The sequence below is a fragment of the Colletotrichum gloeosporioides genome, assembly GCF_011800055.1.
Source record: "Colletotrichum gloeosporioides strain Lc1 chromosome Unknown consensus_17, whole genome shotgun sequence".
NCBI classification, from domain to species: Eukaryota; Fungi; Ascomycota; class Sordariomycetes; order Glomerellales; family Glomerellaceae; genus Colletotrichum; species Colletotrichum gloeosporioides.
Genome location: NW_025544662.1, coordinates 2,226,747 through 2,247,905, shown reverse-complemented (window position 1 = coordinate 2,247,905; position 21,159 = coordinate 2,226,747). Strand labels below are relative to the sequence as shown.

Below are 21,159 nucleotides of genomic sequence, written 5' to 3'. Positions count from 1 at the left end.
CATCGAAAGAAGAGTTAGAGCTTTCCCGCTGGGTATGCGTTATTGGTTCATCGCTTTTTCTCGCTTCATCCTTCGGTAAGTAAACCTTTCGCCAACTTATCACGATGCTCAAGAACTCACAACTGAATTTACTAGGCTTCTCGCAGTCCATCGGAACTCTTCAGTCTTACCTGCAGCTCAATCAGTTACAAAACTATTCTGCAAGAGATATAGGCTGGATCACTGGGCTCGACACTGCTCTCGCTTTGCTGTTTGGTCTTCAAGTCGGACCTCTGATGGACCTCTACAGGCCCAAACTCTTGGCCCCAGTCGCGATAGCACTCACAGTGTCCAAGTTCTTCTTCTTGGCTGAATGCAAAGAGTACTGGCAATTCCTGCTCTGTCTAGGTTTTCTCAGTGGGGTTGGTTCCGCCGTATCCTCATCCCTTGCAATATCTTCGATTAGCAAGCTATTTTCTCGACGGCGTGGTTTGGCGATGGGGGCAGCCTTGGCTGGCTCATCATTTGGCGGAGTCATATTCCCTCTTATTCTTCGTCGAACTCTACCAGGAATAGGCTGGGCTTGGAGCTCCCGAATGCTTGGGTTCATTATCCTTGGTTTCATGTGCGTCGGGTCACTGTGCCTTCTGCCGTTCACCCGCCTGGCTATCCCGTTGGCAAACCCGACCGAGAAGAAATCCGCAGCCATCACCTTTGAAGCGTTCCGATCCGCCCCATTTTTGTTTATAACAGTTGGACTTTTCTTGTTCGAGATCTCAATCATCGGAATTGGCGTTCTCCTCCCTACGTTCGCGGTTGAGGCCGGCTTTCCGTCCAGCTCGGGATTCACCCTCGTTGCCACTCTGAATGGCTGCTCCTGCCTGGGTCGTCTTTTACCCGGCTTTGCGGGAGACCATGTAGGTCATTTCGATGTGATTCTCTTCATGGTAACGCTCACTTCCGTCTTCACTGCGGTTCTGTTTGTTCCATTCGGCACCAAGTCTGTGGGTGTTCTGTATGCTTTTGCTGGGCTATGGGGATTCGGATCGGGGTCTTTTCTCTCTATTACACCAGGTCAGAGTCTATCAAACAAGTCATCATATTTCTGAGTTGACCGTGTTCTAGTTTGCGTTGGGAAAACATGCGATCCCAAGGATTATGGAAGATATTATGGTATGTGTTCCACAATGTTCTCGACATATTTGCTTTTCTACACGTCGTCGAGTCATGCTTACATCGGTCTTTTAAGGAACTTGTACCTTTGTCGTTGCTTTCGGTGCTCTAGGCTCGTTGCCCGCTGGGGGCGCTTTATTGGAACAGGTAGGACCATTGGTGGCGGCCGCACTTTACCTTGGTACCGTGGTGCTGGGCGGGGCTTGCTTCTACGTCGCGCGCTCACTGTTGATCAAGAAGTGGGTTGTGTTCAGGTCAAACATTTGAATGGAATGCTGGCTGTCTGTTTACGTTTCATCGAGTCGTAAAGTTTTCGCTGCTCAACCTGGGTATACCTGCTACAAATCTTTATAGACATTTGAAATCTCAATAATACTCGTAATGGTATCCCTCCGCCAAGTTGCTGGGTCCGGGCCACGCGCGATCTCGAGACTACGGCTTGCCATATCCATATTCGATGAGCGACTGTTGCCTGCTTCCACGTCCGATCGTTCACCGTGCGGTGTGCTTCCTTCCCCCGCTACACGCTCCGATGCTACCGCCAGTCTCTCTTGACTGTCCTTCCCGACGACCGTAACCTCGGTACGAGTACCTCGAGTTACGTTCGTTATGTTCGTAATGTTCGTAATATGTGTGAACCCCATCTGCGTTAAACTGTACGGGTCAGGCTTCTTTTGATTCGACATCCCGCTGCTCAGCTCATTCCCTTCGGACCCTTGACTAGACTTTGGCGTCCACCGAATCCTTGTCTGTTGCCAAAATCTTTTCTTGAAGATTGGGACGACCATTGGTGCTTGACCGACAAAGATGGCCACGAAGTCCTCTCGGATTGACCACATAGCGCCCGGCCCGAACTGCCCGGTAGGCTGTTGAGAGAGCATGGTTAAATCGTGATGAATGGCAAAGGAACTTGGGTGGGTCTTACGTGAAAGATAAGAATTACGCGGATGATGGCAGCAGTCATGACGAAAACTCCGAGACTGAACAAGAAATAGACGCCGAGTCTACGCCATATCGAAGCACGAACGAGACTGATTACCTACAAAACACATCAGCACTGACATAAGCCTAACGCTAGCTTCCTTGCCCTTACTGGTATAGGAATGAGGATAATACACATGTCGGTTGTTAGGTTGAAAGCTAGGATGCTGTAGAAGTATACCTTATTCTGCGGGACGCAATTTTCTGGGCGCTTGGTCAGCCATACTTGTTTGTTGTCTAAATTCAACCCGACGTACCTCCAGGATCTGGTCGTATTTGCCACATAAGAGTTATTGGTCGGCAGGTCAAGAAGATGATGAGTACCATCGCGATCGCAGTCGCTCCAACCAGGCCCATGACGGGGAAGATGAACTTTTCTACCCACTGCCCTTCGACTAGCCGTCGGTAGAAGAACAGCACTGTAGTACAAATGTCAGTTTATACCCGTAGCGGTATAGGGAGTGAGTGCCGTGTCTCGTACTGTTGAATTTCAGGGTCCAAACGATCGTCGCATAGCAACACATCCCCACCACGAAATTCTTCGACCCATATTCCCATAGGTAACTAGAGATTGCAAAGCATCAGAGTCTGCGGTTCTCTTCAAATGCAAAGAAAACAGCACAAAGCACTGGTGCACGTACAATTCGGATTCCGGCATCATCTCTCGCTGCTCAGGTGTCAAGAGTGAAGTATGTTTTCCTTGGGCGACCAACACGAACATGGTCGCCATAGTCGATACCGTCGTGTACACAGCCTAGAATTCGATAAGTCAGTTCCCAGTCCTATTGCCATCACGAAATGCGCTTACCCAGGCAAAGAAGACGAGATAGTCGTCCGGACGGAACCCTGAGACTCCAACCATTTTCGTGCGACAGAAAACCCTCAGCGCAATCATCGTCGTCGCAATCGCGTAGAGCGACCAGATTTCGGCGACGCTTGGATTTATCTCCATGACGGATCGACGTTGCGAGCAAGCTGCTCTGTGTTAGTCATCGAAGAGTTGTCATCGAATTCACGTTCGTGATGTTGCTTAGCTAGGCAACCTGAAAGACCGCAAGAAAGAAAGGTTGGGAGCATGCTCTTTGAATATGCGGAGTCATCATGGTTTGAAACGTTATTTACTGCCCTGCCGGCCGAATGCTTGTCGGATTTTGAGGCGAGGGTGCAACAGTAAACTTCGCGGGCTGTGACACCGCCCGAGGTCCATGTATCCGGCTGCTTCACTTAAGCAGAAATTCTGCGAGTCGTGTTTGATCCGCAACTACGATAACAATGACTTGGCTAGCGGTGACTGCCGTGGTTCCTTTCACATCGCATGGCAAGTTGGCCTAATCGTGCCGATTACAACCTGGGCTTTCTTATCGCGGCACGTTATAGTGTGTTCCAAACTCCGAGGCGGCCGTATTGACAAGGACTGTATTTCAGGAAACGCATAGCTCCGTGATAAAGCGATGAAACGGGTGATTAACTGCCCGATCGCGTGTATTGTAAGTGTACCCGCGACTTGCACGGTGATCGGCGAAATCACCCCAAGATCATCGAGTTCCAGAAGCTTGGTTCATAATATCCTTCATCCCATGGCTCACGCGACGATTAGAACAAGTGATAGCTCGGCAGGGTAGCGGCCGAGCTCACCAGCAACTCCGGCATCACACCTGTCACCACCACCACGTGAGAAGGTTGAAAGCTCCCCATTCGTTGGTACATGGTTCAAATACTGCCTGCTTTAACCCCAGTCGCTGGGTCGGCGAGTTCAGCCACTTTTCTAACCTTATGCATACTCAAACTTGTCCCATCTGTCGTAGAGCTAGGAAAGTGAACGAAGCGAATCCGAACAGCTGAGAGCTACTCCATTCACGCATTTGAGGAAGTATCCTCTGGAAGATGCGAACTTTAACTCTCCCAAGACTGTGAAGATACCGCAAGCTAGCATACTCGAGTCATTGGTGTGCAGAGACTGTGACACTACGTGCGCACATATTGATGTTCGTCCAAAGCGATTCGCACCAACAGCGACTTATACGACGTTCGCACATGTCTTTGATGGTCCTACCCAGAAGTAAACTCCGCCTCCAGGGAGTATCAGACTCTGCTGAACTTTGATCGGTTAAATTCTGTCCCCAGACGGGGGAAGTTTCGTTAGGGTCCCTTGTGAACCGTCCATATCTCAGTGAAGCAGCCAATAATCGTCGGGCCAGTCCGGCGGATGGCTCGCGTCCGTCCACACCGAAAAGACCAAGCCTTAAAGCCTGAACTCTGATTTCGTTAGACCAGGTTGGACCCTGACCCGAGTCCTGGGGATGGGGTGATCAGGCGGACGGACTACGGGGAAGCCCCTCATTCCGCCGAACCTCAACTCCGAGCGTTTTTACGACCAAAGCGCCCAAACCATTGATGTGAAGGAAACGTTGAACTTGCGTATGACCCTTCTAGAACTTGGATACATTTCTGCACATCAGGGATTGCGATCAAACCACCAACTTGGAAGGTCAAATATACATGTTGACAAATGTTTTGCGCAGAAGAATCTGAATTGTTGCCCGGTATTGATTCAACGAAGAGGAAAGGGATCAAACTGCGGCTACTGTAAGTCCAATGCAATCAAACTGAAATTAGAAGGCCACATTCTACTAGTAACGTGTCTAGTCTAAATACAAGTAATAATGGGTGCCTATGAATTTTCAACAGATTGATCATTTGACGATGCACTCATTTCGTGTAGGGGAAGTACCATCTGGTGTCTACTAATGAGCCCATTATTGTCTCTCTAATTCATGGGACCACACGGCAATCCGATAGCCGCTAAGGCTTGCAAGATAACCTCCTAGATGAAAGCTTGCGTACTATGGAACAGACTCCGAGATCTTCCCGAGATAGGTATGTTGGGCCGTTTGCCGGCCTAGCCCTGCCACTTCGTGCGGCTTTCCATGCTACCACATTCGATATGCTTAAGGCTGGTAAGTGCATCTTATCTGCGTTAGTACTTTCGGACTCTTGACCAGATGTCTCAATCACGGCTGAAACATTGACATGACATGGTCTTTCTTCGTCTCGTGATAGGTCACATCCATTCTTCAAGGTGGCCCTCGGGAAGTTGTTTGAGAGATTAGACCAACGATAATCCCAGGAAATTTGGACTTCGTTGCTTGTTCTAGAACTGATCAGTGAACCGTTGAAAAAATATCAGTATCTTTTAGCCACTGGCCCTTTAGAAGCGTCGGAGTCACCGAAAAGATCGACCGAGTCGAACCGTTGGATATAGTGTCAACACTGACGTCCACGCCAATGAGACTGTATCTGTCTTCCCTGAAGACGCCTATATGGTCCAAAAAGAGCCCAGGGACGACAATATAGTCAGCACACTTGGTCCTTGACAGGAAGCTGAGCGTTAGCTACAAGGATCCGAGCCTAAATGAACCGTAACATCCATGCCTTTTCAGTATTTTGCTCATATTCAAGACCAAGGTTTCCAGATTTCCATTCTGAAGAGACCAGTGACCAAGGGCATCTTCGCGGTTTGCAAGTCTGCAGAAGACTGAACTTTATCATCCCGTAATCTATCACCCGAAGCTATTAACAGCCAAATAAATAATCGAGCGAAAGCAGGACCCTTCCGATTTTGAAATCGGCAAAGACACATTGCCGAGGCATTACCAATTTCTTTGCGACAGGAATAAGGCTTCACATAAGGATTTCAGCTAGCATACCGTCAGTGCATTTGCTGGCGCTTAGCAGTCAAATGATCATTGGGTGTTGGAATGGGCAAACTTGGATGCGTACAATGTGACAGCATTGGTATCGCCTTGTCACTTGTGCAAACTTCTCTGGAGTCTGGAATAATAATAAAACCCCAAGTTATTAGAAACCCAAGTTATTAGAAAATAAGATGCTGAAGCGGCCAAGGCCAACTCTTGCCTACATTCCATGAATACTCATATCAGGAACTGTCATTCAGGGCGGGAAATTGTTTGGATCGAAGGTTGCCAACTCCGACCATAAGGGCGCTCCGTGTCGTTTTTGATGTTTTTGCTCACGGCAGTAACTGCCATGGCAGGCTTGTTCATTACTTCCGCGTCTTCTGTTGGATATGTATCCGAACATAACAATTCAGTTGCCCAGGCCACGCATGTCGCAGAAAAATGGACAACGGCAGCACAGGCTCTCACAAACGTAATTTGGGCTGCTCTATGCATTCATAGATAATGAAAAGGATGACCAGAGACGGCAGCAGTATTCATTGCATATGAACCTATCATATCCTGTAATTCCGCCTCTTGAGTGCTCTTGATGTATGGTAGGTGATGCTCGGCAGAGCTCACATTGTTAGCGCCGACTGAAGCACTCAACAAAGAGCCTAAGCAAAGCCGTGGTGCGTTGAGCTAGTGAAAGACACAACGCTTACATGAGGCAGCAAATAGAGTTTGAGTGTCATGTCGCTGACTGTGCCTCGCCAGAAGCTAGAGTACAGACAGTGAGCGCGGCCTGCAGACTGGAAGAGCATTGGACGAAAACTTGCAACGACCCAGCACCAATCCCTAGAAAGCTTTCGGTTACCAAAGGATGACAAGGCCTAAGACGCGTTTGCATGTGCAAAGATAATGAACTACCGTCCACCAAGACTCTCGGCAATATCCTACTGGCTTGGGCTGTGCAGGCCGAAAGTCTGCAGCGTGCTGCCACCGTGTTTGCGTCTTAACAAATATCTGTTAGACTTTAGGAATGAAACACGACCAGTCCTTTCGTCCGTTTCCTCATCCATTTACTGCACCGTCTGCAGTCAATATGGTTTGATTTGATAGTGATTGATCAATCGTATTTCTCGAATTGCTCCAAGCTTTCTGTCAGATCGGCCGTTACTTCCTCCGACCAACACATTGAGGGGAAAAGATGAAGTGATATCATAGCTGTATCCAATTCTGGAAATACGGTCATCGTTAATTCCCGTTCGCCGAAAGAGTGAGCTTCGAAGGTTTCAATGTTTGTTTTTCTATTCTATCGTGGCACATAAAGCCATGTAAATCCCACTGCTGAGTACGCCCTGATCAGATCATTGTGATTAAGTTTTGCAGAAATCAACATTACCAATAGGATCTTATCTTACAGACAAAACAATACCATACCTCTTAATATTCCATCTTCCACGCGCCATCAGGAGGAGTCATCTTTATAATCATGGCTCAGAGCACAACCCACGCAAACGGCGTACACAACGGAAGCCCCGGACCAGTCCAGGATTTTATTCGCGCTGCCAATAATGTCACAAAATGCACCTTCAAGAATGAGGAAGAAAGAATGGACACGCTTTCTGCAGCACATGAAGTGATAGGCAAAGTGGAGACTTCATGGGACACCTACGTTCGCATGCTACTGAATCAGGTAGTACCCGCAATATCAGCTAACGCCGTCCTATACTAATCAGCTTGCATTGTAAGCCCGCAGCTGTTGGTATTCTCATGACTCTGAAAGACTTGAGACTTTTTGAGAAGTGGGAAGAGAATGGAAACGTACCCATGACCAGCTTGCAACTTGCAGACATGGTCGGGAAAATTGAGCCTGCCTTACTTCGTGAGTCTACACATTGCCTACAATTACGCGATTGCAACTGAGAAAACTCCGCAAGATCGATTTCTGCGCCTTCTAGCTGCGAATTACCTCGTGGAACAAATTCCGGTCGACAGATTTCAACCGAAGGAATTCTGCATGGAACTCAACAAACCTTTCGGGGCGCTTCTCGATTACTTGTGAGTCATGGCATCCCAGCAAAGCCTTCGTCATTCTGACTTCTACAGCCGTTTCGCTACCTTTCCAATGTACGGTGAAATGCCAAGAATCTTGGCTGAGATGGGTTACAGAAACCCGGTTGATGGTACGGATACCTTGTTCCAGAGAGCTAAGAATTACAAAGGAAGTTTGTGGTCCTACTTCAAGGAACACCCTGAACTTGGCGAATCCTTCAACATGGTACAGAAGGTCTCGACAGGCAAAGAGCAACCGTGGATGGACATGTACCCCCACCAGAAGCTGGTAGACGAGTCGGATCCCAACCTACCTTTATTTGTGGACGTTGGTGGGGGTATTGGCCACGATTTGATGAGGATGTACAGCGCGTATCCCGAGACAGCTTCGAGACTCTACCTCGCAGATCTTCCCGAGGTCGTTGCGTCGAACATTGTCCCTGAAGCTATCAACAAGGTGGACTACAACTTCTTTACTCCTCAACCTGTGAAGCGTAAGTTGAGCAATCCCAATTACATGTCTATCGAGTTGCTGATCTGGCCGGATAGATGCCAAGGCCTACTACCTACATCACATCATTCACGACTGGTCGGATGAGCCTGCCCGAAAGATTCTAGAAATGCAGAAGAGCGCTATGAAGCCTGGCTACAGTAGGCTTCTTATCCATGACCAGATTCTCGATGACGAGAAAAGCCAAATGTCTACAGCTGCCTTTGACATTGCGATGATGGTCTACCTAGCGGGCCAAGAGCGCACCGAGAAACAGTGGTTGGCTTTGATCGATTCAGTTGGACTGAGGGTGGTCAAATTTTGGAAGAAACCCCCTGACCACTTCAGCGTTATTGAGCTTGAATTGCCCTAGGAGGACTTCTCTGTAACTTGTTTGTATGTTTGAGAGCTTTTGTAGCAGATTATTTAAACTAAGGTATTTATTAATGATTGTATCATTGACGTTAGATTTCTTTGAATGACGCAACATCGAGCTGTCAAGCTGTATCATCACGTGGTCTCAATAGTGACAATGAAGTTAATGCATGTATCCATTGGCGTCCAATGATGGTCCGGAACCCTGTAACTGTTTTTGATTCGCACCAAACATGAGTTCGTAAGATTCCATAGTAATAAATGATTTCTTGAACTGTGAATCTGTTATAAGTGCAACATTTCCACCGTGTCCTTGACTAAGAACTTGCCAGCGTTTAGCACTGCTTGAGCAGATCTTGTATTTGGACGATCCGGAACCGCCACGCATCCTCGCAGCCGACAATGTACTGATATAACTGTACTTACAACCCACAAATGTGGGGGCTTGGACCGAAGAAACTAGAAATGCTTCATCTCCACGGCGACCTGTCCCGGGTCTCCCTGCCTTGAATCATATATACTCAACGAATTTGTGCTCCCAAACAACCCGCCATCAGCCTCAGGGCCGCCGATATATCTGTCTCCAAAAGCTACGAAGCCATCATCTCGTCGGCAGTATGCCTCAATAACACTTGCAATAGGCTTATGCGGGAAAGGCACCGTGATACCCTGACCATGATCCTTTCCATCCAAATACATCAACTCCAACTCCTCGTTGCCGCTCCATTCGTACCTCTTCCAATTCTCAATGTCATCGAGGGTCCACCTCACGTCGCCAGAGTAGACATAGCTGGCCACTGATTTCGGTGTCGTTACGCAGTCTTCCCCTCCTAATATGACTGTGCTGCGCATTCCGGGCTGAATGCCATTGCCAAAAATCGCGATCTCATTCGAGGATCCGGAGGCGTAATATCCGGTCTCCGCGCTGCGGAGACTGGGTGTAAGCATCTCTCTCCACATCAGGGACTCTCTCCAGCAAAGTCTCCGAGCGAGGGTGTAGGCTGTTCCAGCATCCGTGGCGCTCGCCCACCAGATCTCCCACTCGTTGCCGTGTCCTGTTCTTCCACGTATGGATGGAGTTGGCTCCCTTCGCGTGAAGTTGTAGGCCACATCTGGCAGATGCAGCAGCATCGAGACGGGATCGATCAAGATACAGGCGGCGACCCGTGGCGCAAAGTCGGCTCTTTGGAGAAGTTGTGGCATCAGAAGAGTTCCGTAACTATTGCCAATCAAGACAAAGTCATCCCAAACACCTCGCTCGCCCTTTCCAGGAGCGGGTTGTGCGGCACGTTGCTGCGCGACGCACTTGGCGATCATTTCCGCCAGCTCAGGGGTGGGCTGCAGCGGGTATGTCGTGACGCGGGTGGCTATAGGCAGCATCTCAACGGCCAGTATCCCAACGTCCTTGGGAATTGTGCGGAGCCAGAACATGTAGGGTATCAGACCAATTCCCAAGCCATGGATGAAAACAATGGGACGTTGTGTCTTAGACTTGTGCGGGCGATACCAGTAAGACATGCCGTCGGCAGCGGAACGCTTGAAAGGGATAAGATTGATGAAGCGGAGGGGGAAGACTTTGAAGAATGTTGTGAATGGTTGTTTGTAGTGCCGGTATCCCTGTGTTAGGAGATAGAAGGCCATTAAGTTGTCGAGAAAACCGATGACCTAAGACCATTGGCATTAGCATCAAATTGGCAGAACAGTGTCTGGGTTTCCCCCTTTGCAAACCGTGGCAATCACTGCAAACAGGAATTTCGACGCCCACATACCACATAGTAGAACAAACTGCGATGTCTGATGATCACCGGATCGAATGTAAGCCTTAATGCCTCCGCGTTACCTCTCCCGGGCTTCAACTTTATTCCAAATTTCTCTTCAGCATCATCGATGTATCGCTCACACTCTTCGTCAATCTCTTGGGTCGGCCGCTCGGTAGTGCCATCCCTCTCGAAAAGACCCCACAAGAGCCAGTCTTTGAGGTTTTCGCGTCGTATGTCTTCGATGTGAGCGTTCAGCATCCATTTTCGCACAAAGTCTTCGCCGTCTGGCACCAAACTCAGGGCCTTGTAGAAGAGCTGTGCCCGTTGCGATCGGCTCATCGGTGGTGGTCTGTAAGGCTTGAAGCTTTGGAGATACCATTTGTAAGGCAGAAAGAAAAATAGGTAGAATAGAATCTCGATCGCTCCTATCACCTCAATGACGATGGAGAATGGATGGACTATGGCTGGCACGCCGCCTAGTGCGAAGATCGCGTAGAAGTATGTCAGACATAGAAGCCCCAAGTCCTTCATCAGAACGATGAGGATGCGTATGGCTATGTATTGTGGCCATGTTTTCTGGACGATCATTTTGGAACGGAAGATATTTTCGAAAGCGGTTCAGGGCGCCTCGTGTGCGGTTTGTATTTTCTATCGACTTTCGATCGTATCGTCGGTTTACGTAGCGCCGTAGTGTCAGGCTGAACGAGCCGTACACTGTGATGTTTCTCGCATTTGAGGGTCGCCGCCAGAGCCTGACCGGATCTTTTAGAGGGGAATCGCCGACTCAAAAGGCCGTCGAAAACGCGTCACATCCAACCCTCTTTGCAAGTTGCTTACTTGTCGCAAATCCGGCCGAAATGCCAGTGACGTGTAACGGAGGCAAAGAATCAGACGCGGCCAGGGAGGAAACTTGAAAGAAAACGACGCTTCCGTATCCGTGTTGAATAAACGGTGGATGAGGGGTCCTTAACTTGCCATCGGGGTGGAGTCTGATCGGCTGTCAGTCTTTGGCATTTTGCATGATGATGCCGGCCACGGTAGTTTCAAAGCCACTGCCGCACAACGGATGAGCTGATGACAGCTTTCGGGACCTCGCCGCCTCGACGACTAGCGTCGTGTCTGCTGTCAACCTGCCGTTGTCACCGAATATTACATGAGCCTTCCTAGGGGGTCTTTGTCCCGGCCGATAGAAACGTAAAACAATTTATAGTTCAAAAGACAAAACAGGCAATCGAAGAGTTGGCCCTAACAACGAACAAGTTCGGCCCAAACCGAGCATGTCGGACCTTGCCGGCATGGATGGCTGTCGGCTGCGATTGTATGGCCAAGTCTGGAGGCTGTCTTGGAAACAAAAGGCTCTGGATTGGATGGGAACGTCCCAACTTTGTCTGTGTCGGTGTCATCGTTCATGTAACATCCAAGTCCGGCCGTGGGTCATCCCTGCGTCTGCGAGGTCTGAGCAACAAGGTGGCTCGGTGAGCGCATGGATCGCAGCCTGCGGGATGAAAGGCCGTGTTCGTTCAGCGAGTTCGCATTATGGGACAAATTTCCCCGCCGTCAAAGGGGAGAAAATCCACATGTTGATTGCGTTAGCCCATTGATGACACCGCGGCTGGGTCTCAACATGTGGTCTTCGACGATTTAGCCCTCGCGTCCAGTACGCCAGTGGATCCAGAGGCTCAACTCGTCCCATCTTCTTTCAGATTCAATGAAACCAGATCTCGACAAAGAGATCGCAAAATCTGTGCCTCGGTTCCTTTTGGTTTAAGACAACTGTGGACTACAGTACAACGATTCTGGTACAATTCAGCCAGATGTATTACATGCCAAACATATTCCCCTAACCGGTGATCGGGTGCCGGACTTACGATAAGCCTCAGCGTTCTTCTGCCATCGCATCCTCTATTGAATCACGACATCTTGATCCGTGGGTTTTAACCTCTGGGTATTCAGTTAGGCTTTGACAGGTCACATCAACATCTTGCATGCAAAGCGAAAGTCTCAATTGTATCCAACTTCAGAACGTTTTGGTAAAGCAATTAATGTCTATTAGTTTTGCTATTCTATCCGCCTAGCTTTTGTTCGCACTGGGTATGTAGGGAGCTCTCCAAATTAAGCAATAGGGCAGTTGATGTTGCTGCGAAAAAAAAGGTCAGAGCCTGCTCAGGTCATTAGGGAATATTTGTCATGTCACTTACGTCGCGTCGCGGCCAGTGATGCCGAAAGGAGCCTTTCCATCGACGGTGCACTTGGCGAAGACACCGGGGACGAGCTGGCTAGAGGTGGTGCCGCAGTCAAGGTGCCAGGTCTTGGTCTTGCCGGGAATGTCCTCGTCGTGACCGACGCTGATGTACTGGTCGACGATGCCGTCACCAGAGAAGTAGCTGGCTGGTTGTTAGTCAACCAAGGTAGAAAAAGTGCCAGCAACATGGCCTTCACAGGAAGTCAGCATGTTGCTACTGGACCAACTCACCAGCCGTAGATGACCTGGCGGCTCTCAAGGGCGGGGGCAGCCTGGGCGCCAGCCACAAGAAGGGCGGCAGCGATGGTGGTGAAGGCACGCATTGTGAAGAGTTGTAGTTAAGAAAGGTTACAAAAGAGTGACAGTTGTATATAGAACTCGAGTTGTTGTAACGACGGTTGTGATTGCAAGTACATCTAGTCAACAAAGCGATGAACACCAGGCTTCTTATACATAGAATCGGCGCTTATGCTGCTCGTATTTCGAGGATATCTTAGCATTTGAGTTCCCCCCTTACGAGCCCACAGTGGATGCAACACGACTTTAGCGAAGCTTGCTGTTGTCATGCCGAGATCGACGCTGGGCAACTTCGACCATACAGCTGGATTTGATTCCCGGGGAATCCGAGTGCAAAAATAGCTTGGCAGCGGTTCATCCTGTCCCGAAGGCGATTAGTGTTTGATTATGTCCTCACTGCCACCTGCAGTGGGGAAGTTTAGAGAAGTATAATTGAATGGTTAATCTTGATCTGGGCGTGGCATCCTTGAAAGGTCAAGCGCAAGTTGCAACGGGCGGCGACGCTTGCAATTGATACATCTGGGCGCAATGAAGGAATTATAGAATCAACAAAGCCATATCATCAATCGCTGCATCGATTTATTCATATCTAAAAATTAGCCTCCGACACATGAATTGAAACCAGTTCACTCGTGTTCGTGTCATGTTTGGGGTGATTCTAAGGTTTCGAACCCCTAGGAACGGGAAGTCGGGGGTTTGAACATGACTCAGTGAGAAAGCTTCCGGCTTCTCCCAAATTGAGTTTTGCTCAAGCACATGCGGGCGACTCCGAGATCTTCATGAGCAACAATATGCGAAAATTGCAATACGTTATCAACATCTCCGCTGCGCAACGGAAGGTCTTTAATCGCCGCCGGTCTCTTGTACAGATGGGTTTACAAGTCTGGGATTGCGTGGTATTCTGCTTGAAAGATCATGAGAAAACAGGCCATCGGTACTCATCGAAGATTTCAAGCCTCAAGTTAACTTTTCGTGTTTGAATACGCAAACTCTGAGCCGGAGAGGCCGGCAACTTCCACGCCGACAACGCCGATATGGAAACACGGAGTCACGGACGGACAATACGAGAGTTGAGCGATATCTCTGATGCGGAAAGTGCGAACCATTGGCATAAGAACATATGCAAACAAGTGAAGACACAAGAGCGAATCAGCTCTCTTCTTCTCACTTACTGAAACCCACAACTCACTGGATTGCATGTCTATAACTCGGGAGATCGAAGACTCTTCCGTAACTCGGGCTCCGAAGGTGGTCGAATTGAGAAAGTGGGGCCGCAATCCGGTCCCGAAAGCGACACGCAAGGTCGGCAGTGAAGGTCATTCTCATTTGCAGTGTACATAAGCTTGGACAGAGAGAACTGGCATAGATATTCATCATGGTCTTCTTGTTGCATTCCAAGCATCGGCAATGCAACAAGAATAAGGGCTGAGCTAAGATATATTACGTTAGCGGCAATCGATCCAAGAATGAATTGTCACCAGAAATACTGTTGAAAACCCTGTTTCCTTCAACTTCCACCGAAATTCCAATCAAATGTTCCACAAACTTCTCCACCTCGGTTGCAATCGCAGAATCACCACCAGGATTACGCAACAACCTCTTTAACTTCGGAATTGTGGATGAGAACTTCTGCTGAAGAGCTGGTGAAAGGCAAAGATCTTTCTCGCACAAGATGTAGCAAGTCGAAATGTTCAAATCTTCCATGCAAAATGTGACAGGTCCAGCGAGAGCCGCCAATGACTGTGGCTCCCACGTAGCCATGTACTTATCAACCATCTCTTCTGACATATCAGGCATGTAGAGAACGTCTTTGGCAGTCGGTTTGCCTACCACGGTGTCATTGATAACACTCGTGATATCCAGCTCAGAGGGTATAACATCAAAAGCTTCACCACTTCTCGCCACGGGTACGACTGCCGTGATGAATACGACAGCAGCGATGCCGCCTCTCTTTCCTTGCGACTTTCGGTCTATCGCCACCACCATGAGTGTTCCACCATATGAATGTGCGACACAGAAAAATTCTCATCCCTTATCCAAGTAAGGGGATAGCTCTTACTGGATGTTGCGAGCTTCATCGTCCATTGTGATGGTCGGGTCGGTGCCGAGACTTGGGTGACGGACAGCAATTACCGGAGAGAAACCAGCAGCTTATAGACGGGTCTTGGCCGGATCGAAGCATGTCGGTGTGTGGATTCCGCCGTGGGCAAGCAGGATACCCAGATTTCTCGGGGCTGCGGTGACAGACATGGCAATAATAGACGTGCCATCGGGCTCACTGCCGTCTTTGTGGCGGAATCGCCGATGAAAGGTATCAGGTTGTTGGGCGAGTCACTGAGATGGCAGAAAAGCTTTAGTGGCTGTGTGATGCTCAGTCCTTTTGAACAAGTAGGGAGGAGATGGTCTTATTAGGTATTGGTTTAGATAGCGTTTAAGCTGATGAACGTTTCTGTCAGAACCATTTGCTGTGAATATGTTTGTCTTTATTCCGAATATGGCGCGTCCCGTGTCTATCATGCAGGGGATTGTTGGTTCCAAAGATGACTGCGGACCAGGGTTGCCTTTGAGCCCTATTTTCGGGCTGCGTCTGAGTCATTATGATCAGCAGGAGATTGTTGAAAACTAGTGAAAGATGGTGAAATCTGATCTGCGCCGTTCTTTTGCTATTTTACATGCGGTCAAAGTGCGAGCAATTTTAGTTTGCGTGTTTTTGCTGCCCCTCTTGTGCCAAGTCAGACTCGGATGATTTGAATTTTGATGTATAGCCCAACCTCCGAGATTCTTTCTAATAGACAACCTGTCAGCAACTTTCCCCAGATTGCGCGAGGATGTTCGAGTCTGCAGCGCTACATTTGTGGTGACTGGTTTCGCCATTGACATTGAAGATGAGGCCTGTCTTGGCTTCGTTTTGTCTTCTTGTACCTGTCGGGCTGAAGATTGCCGTTTACAAATATACTTGAAATGTCGCGTTGTGACAAGGGTTTTGATTCGGTTTCTGTGCAGTCTTTTTGCGAGACAGCCAATGCGCCTCGTCCTACTGATCTTGTGCTCCTGGTGCCCGTTCCAACAAGAAGCTGCACCATCTCGCCCTGTCATCGCGTACCGACGTCCAATAGGAGCCTGACAAACAAAATGGTTTCTCGTTGGGCCACACCAACCCTGTAGGCATGTGGCAGTCAAGACAGGGTAATGGCAAACCGACCCCAATCCAGACTTCAGAACCGATCGGCCCCCTTTCCTTAAACGGAGGCGAAAGGCGAATTCTGGAATGCGATGAGCGTCTAAAAGACATGGTCTTCCTCGAGCCACCATCTTGCTGATGTGATGTCTTCATTGTCAATTCGACGCCCCCTCTCATGATGGACATTCATTCCAAATCTTCAAGCGAAAGCATTGCGTGGGCTCTGATAGTTCCACACACAATACTCAGCGTTGTTGCCACCGTCTCGGCAGGAGCTAAACTGCATTTTGGCCGCGCCAGCGTAGCCCGCTTTAGCGCTGTAGATGGTGTTTGCCTTGCAGCGTTGGTGAGTATGATACGCCCTCAAATTCTTGTACTATGACTAACAAAGATTGGTGTTGGAAGTTCTCTAATCATGCGTTCCTCATCACCGAAGGGGCTTGTAAGTGTTCAACTTCGTCCGGCAAAAGCAAAGTTCGGATCATATTCAAACTAACGATTCAAACCAGCCGTTCACTTTGGTCTTGGAAAAGACGTGGCCACAATTGGGGCTAGCTATCCTGGCGGCATGCCCCCTGTGTTGAAAGTAGGTCATTTGGCGTCTCTAATTCAAATTCTTGTGGATCACGGAATCTAACAGTATTCAGGGTATCACCGCCATGGGCATCGTATACGGCATAGCATGCCCTCTCTCCAAGCTTGCGGTCTTTGCTACGTACTTTCGACTGTGCTCAAATTGCAAAGCACTTCGGATTTGCGTGTGGATTCTATCATTCATGGTATTGGCATGGGGAATTGCCGTGATTCTTGGCACATGTCAGTATAATCGCCGTTTGGTATGATTGCAACCAGCTAACTCTGAAACAGTATTCAAATGCACGCCTGTCCAGGGGTTCTGGGACAAGACTATTCCAAGCATTTGCTACATACGCACCGAAGTTAGCACCGCTATCCCAAACATCTTCATTAACGCGTTGGCCACTGTGCTACTTCTTGTGGGAGCTGTCTGCCAGTTGGAGTTTGGGAGAGAAAGAAATTTGGCCATGGCGACAGTCTTGTTGTTTGGCACTGGGTAAGCGAGCCAGATTTGCTTTTGGGTTGACTGGTGAAGATGAACTCAGATGACCGACAATTTCTTTACTCTAGCATTGTGGCCGCTTCCATCGTTCGCCCGATCCTTTTCCACGTCTACCGCCTGGGATCTGGTGCCAGCAATGGCGGCAATGCCACCAATATCAGCCGAGTCATCGTCTATCCATACATCGGGTCATCCATTGAGACATGCCTGGCCATCATCGCCACGAGTCTCCCTGTTTGCGCGCAACTCTTGAAACGACATATTTGCAGCAGTTCTGAAGACTTTTCGCGTTCCAAGAGCATCGATTGTACCAGCCAAAGATCCGGACACTCTAGGAAGGCACACAGCGTGAAGCTTTCTACCTACTCAAACAGCACTCGCATCACCATAGGCAATACTTCGAAGACCCGGAATACAGTTGGTGTCCTAGCAGCCTGTGTGAAGCACAAGCGCCCCAGGGAGCTTGGTAGCGATGCCGACATCGAGGGTTCTTTTGAGAGACTGGAAGATGGACCGCGGAGCTCGCCGGCATCCACAGACGTGCTGTACTCTGACAGCCGAGATCTGGGCAGCATAGAGGGCATACAGGTCCAGCGAGAGTTTCACATACAAGTGGACCGTGAGTCGAGGGTAACGACTGGGGACATCAAGAATTGGGTGGTCGGTGATATCGCGCTGAAGGAATTGCCAAGTCCAACAAGGAAGATGAACAATTAAAGCACAACGTTGTAAAAACACTGATCAATGAAATTGTTTACCAATACATAGAATTTCTTGAATCAGTTGAAGGTTATGATGGAACGGAAAGTTCAAAGGTCTGGTGGATATACATTGCTCCTCTTCTGCCTCGTCCATCTCTCCGCCAACGATGTTGTATGGTACGCATTCGTATGGTCCCATCAATCATGAATTTCAAAGAACAAATGTCTATTTTGGATCGGATTCTCTGAAATCTCGAGAAATTGATAAACCCTTCACACCACCTAGTCTGTCCAGGCGCGTTATGATTCTCAGAGTCCAGCAGCAGCTCTCCGGGTGCATTTACGACGTCCCATCTCAGTGGACTCTCGCTCGGCATTCGAATCCTCAAGCGAGTGCTTCTCTGATATCTGAGGGCTAGCTGTTCGAGATTCCGTGGTTCCGGTTGGTATAGAGATTCCGTATGTTCTCTCCATATCCTTGTAAAACCCAGCAGCGCCAATGATGTCTATTCTATTCCGCAGGCGAGACCAGCCAAGACCGTGGTCAAATCTTCGGACATTGAATTGCCAGTGTGGCAGTGTAGTCTTCATGTATTCTTTCAATGCGGGATTCCATGTCGCCAGGTTTGGATTCAACACAAAGGCCATGAAGTTCCCGTACGAACTCCATTTCCGGTTCCCTGGAACGGCGGACTTTGACACTGCGTAAACCACGCTCACTGTCTCCCACTCACTTGGAATTCTCGGAAAGCAACTGGTGGCTTCAAGCTTCATTGGAGGAGCGTCTATATTGCCACATGTCGTCATGCGGCTGGATATGCGGAAGATTGGCGACGAAGGCTTAATGAAACCTATCTTATGCTTTGTGTACATCATGGATATGAAGTCATGCGCTGCACCTTCCGAATCCAAGGCGATACTGGCATGCTTCCAAATAGTTGCCCCGTTGTGTGTCATCTTGCCTGCCTTTTCGATGTTGACGAAAGCCGAGCCCAGAGGCCTATCACATGACCTGATCACGTCTGTCGAGACAGAACATCTTTCGACGCAAGCAAAGAGGACTTCGATGGGTCTTCTCTCACGAAGTACTGTCAATTTTGAAAACGGGTTGCCAGTCGACGTAGGAAATTCTTCAAGCCGATCCTTTAGTGGTCTCTCGGGGACAGTTTCTTGTAAGACTTCCGCTGCATCAACTGAAACGGCGATGTATCCCAGCTCGAGTGTCATTTGCCACTGGGGATTCATATACGCCGACATGTGGGCAACCACGAAGAACATCTTGTCTGGGGCTTGCATAGCCAGGTCTTCTCGGTCCTTGCCTGTCCAACCGAGTTCAAGCGCATCAAGGCTATCTCTCCTGACAAGCCAGGCTCTCTCCAGAATATTCATCAAGGAGCTTCTCATTTGGCTGAATTCTCTGTTTGACGTCGCTGAGTCGATAAAGTATTGAAGGTTGTCCATTGTAATGTAGAGAGAAATGAACCGAAGCCAAATATGGCGGGCGTCTCTAAGGAAGTGATGCCCCGTAAGTTCAGCGTGATATGCGCTCGCTCTCATCTCAGATGTCTCTAGTGAAGAAATGTTGAGCTCTCTGGCTGAATTGCTCTCGCTGCTATTGTTCCACTGATCGATACGGCCGGTCGTGGAGAATATGTCGGTGTCATAGGTCAGACTCTTCGAATCCGATACTGACAGCGATCTGAGACACTGAATGATTGATTCGCGGTATATGTCTCTCGCCCAGTCGCATATGTAATCAACGATGAGCAAGAGTTGAAGTGCGTCGTCGACTGAACCCAACGATCCTTGCCAAAGTCTTGTAATCAGCTGTGGAGAAAGGTCAGCGGAGAGTGGACTGATTTGAACAGACACCACAAATCGATTTCGATTTTCCTCAACTCACAAATCTCTGTACCGTATTCTTGGTGTCGACGTAAGCAATCGAGACCCTCCAGCATTCCCCTTTGTTGGACAAGAACCACACCAGGGGACCACCCTCCCAATTGTCCTCTCGATTTGCGGCTTGCCAAAGTCCATCCTGAATGAGCAAAAGACGTCGAATTGCGAACGAAGTTTGGACTTCTATGTCAGACCACAAGCTTCCACTCTTTTCGGACTCGGCCTCTGAGACCAGGAACGGGAAAAGAAGTGGCTCGCCATCTGAATGGAAGGGAGTACTGTTTACACTGCTTCCGATGAAACAGCCGTCAGCATCCGGCCCACGATCTTCCAAGTCAAGGATACGTTCAATCCGTCTGGTTCTCCGAAGACCGTAGACTCTATCTGGACGTTCCTCGCGTTTTGGGAACAGCCGCCGGAGGCCTTCCTCAGGGTGCACGATCGCTTCGTCTGCACGGTCGTCGAAAATCGGGTTGATGCCCTGCTCGACCCTATATTCCCCTTAGTAAAGAGTTATTGGAATGAGATATCACACGCTTACGGGTCTTCTCTGTGGCTCTGTGAGCGGCAGACACAAGGTGTTCGCCTTTCTTGACGTTTCTTCAAGTTCTGCGCTCGTGAGTTTGGATTGTTCCTTTGGGAAAAGTTTGAGCCGACTTCCTGTTCAGAGCGCCACAACCATCCGCGGCATCTCTGGCTTTGAATCATCAAATTTCAGTGAAAATTCAAACCACCTCTGTGTATAATTCTCTTAGAAAGGCGAGAGCTCACCATCCAACCTCGACGCTGAATCTCGCCAAGACATCGGTTTCCAAAGTCAAGCGCCAACCCATTTCACTTTTCCGTGCATCACGGCATCTTTGCGCACTCTCGACAACCCTTTGGACGCGGCTTCGTACTTCTCGTCTCCAGGGACGCTCACGTGAATCTGTGTCGATACTCTCATGGTACTTCTGAAATTCGGTTTTACCCAGCTGACGAATGTCAGATATATTGGACGAGTGATTTTGTGGATACAGCTCTTTCTCTAGGGTTTCAATTGGTTGAACGAATCTTATGTTGTACGTTGCCATGAGTCGCCTTTGTATGGCTTTGGGATGCTCCTGTTGAGGCATGCTCGTGTAGGTATTTTTCTGTCCAAATAATCAGATGTGCAAAGTGAACTTGGACTTCCTCTGGGACTAGTCTTGACCACTATCCCACCGTAAGAAACCAGTGTGCTTTTGAGCCAGCGAAGCATCCTTTAAGTTGAGTAACTGGAGGCCTCT

The 21,159-nt window shown here is 48.9% G+C and overlaps 6 protein-coding genes and 1 pseudogene across 7 annotated transcripts; 2 read left to right on the top strand and 5 right to left on the bottom strand.

Annotated features, from left to right (window-relative positions):
- Window positions 1-17: 17 nt before the first annotated feature.
- GCG54_00011522 (putative transporter MCH4) lies at window positions 18-1,419 on the top strand (the record flags this gene model as incomplete). The annotated part of the gene is made up of 4 exons (XM_045411424.1): window positions 18-75; window positions 136-1,053; window positions 1,105-1,152; window positions 1,229-1,419. Coding segments are annotated over 4 exons (1,215 nt in total), but the record flags the coding sequence as incomplete, so codon positions are not given.
- A 71-nt stretch (window positions 1,420-1,490) lies between these two features.
- GCG54_00011521 lies at window positions 1,491-3,085 on the bottom strand (annotated as a pseudogene). The gene is made up of 6 exons: window positions 2,942-3,085; window positions 2,775-2,887; window positions 2,615-2,697; window positions 2,391-2,552; window positions 2,246-2,337; window positions 1,491-2,191 (listed from the first exon to the last, which is right to left on the bottom strand). Coding segments are annotated over exons 1-6 (1,295 nt in total).
- A 4,220-nt stretch (window positions 3,086-7,305) lies between these two features.
- On the top strand, window positions 7,306-8,731 carry GCG54_00011520 (O-methyltransferase af390-400; the record flags this gene model as incomplete). Its single annotated transcript, XM_045411423.1, has 5 exons — window positions 7,306-7,512; window positions 7,566-7,698; window positions 7,754-7,874; window positions 7,923-8,362; window positions 8,418-8,731. 5 exons carry the CDS (start codon window positions 7,306-7,308, stop codon window positions 8,729-8,731), a joined length of 1,215 nt encoding a protein of 404 aa, XP_045268481.1.
- Window positions 8,732-9,192: 461 nt separating this feature from the next.
- On the bottom strand, window positions 9,193-11,081 carry GCG54_00011519 (uncharacterized protein; the record flags this gene model as incomplete). The annotated part of the gene is made up of 2 exons (XM_045411422.1): window positions 9,193-10,398; window positions 10,503-11,081. 2 exons carry the CDS (start codon window positions 11,079-11,081, stop codon window positions 9,193-9,195), a joined length of 1,785 nt encoding a protein of 594 aa, XP_045268480.1.
- Window positions 11,082-12,605: 1,524 nt separating this feature from the next.
- Window positions 12,606-13,058, bottom strand: GCG54_00011518 (uncharacterized protein; the record flags this gene model as incomplete). Its single annotated transcript, XM_045411421.1, has 3 exons — window positions 12,606-12,630; window positions 12,692-12,877; window positions 12,967-13,058. The coding sequence occupies 3 exons, from the start codon at window positions 13,056-13,058 to the stop codon at window positions 12,606-12,608; spliced, it is 303 nt and encodes a 100-aa protein (XP_045268479.1).
- Window positions 13,059-14,472: 1,414 nt separating this feature from the next.
- On the bottom strand, window positions 14,473-15,018 carry GCG54_00011517 (uncharacterized protein; the record flags this gene model as incomplete). The annotated part of the gene is made up of 1 exon (XM_045411420.1): window positions 14,473-15,018. One exon carries the CDS (start codon window positions 15,016-15,018, stop codon window positions 14,473-14,475), a length of 546 nt encoding a protein of 181 aa, XP_045268478.1.
- Window positions 15,019-18,301: 3,283 nt separating this feature from the next.
- GCG54_00011516 (uncharacterized protein) lies at window positions 18,302-21,006 on the bottom strand (the record flags this gene model as incomplete). The annotated part of the gene is made up of 4 exons (XM_045411419.1): window positions 18,302-19,819; window positions 19,896-20,382; window positions 20,433-20,588; window positions 20,663-21,006. 4 exons carry the CDS (start codon window positions 21,004-21,006, stop codon window positions 18,302-18,304), a joined length of 2,505 nt encoding a protein of 834 aa, XP_045268477.1.
- Window positions 21,007-21,159: the final 153 nt, after the last annotated feature.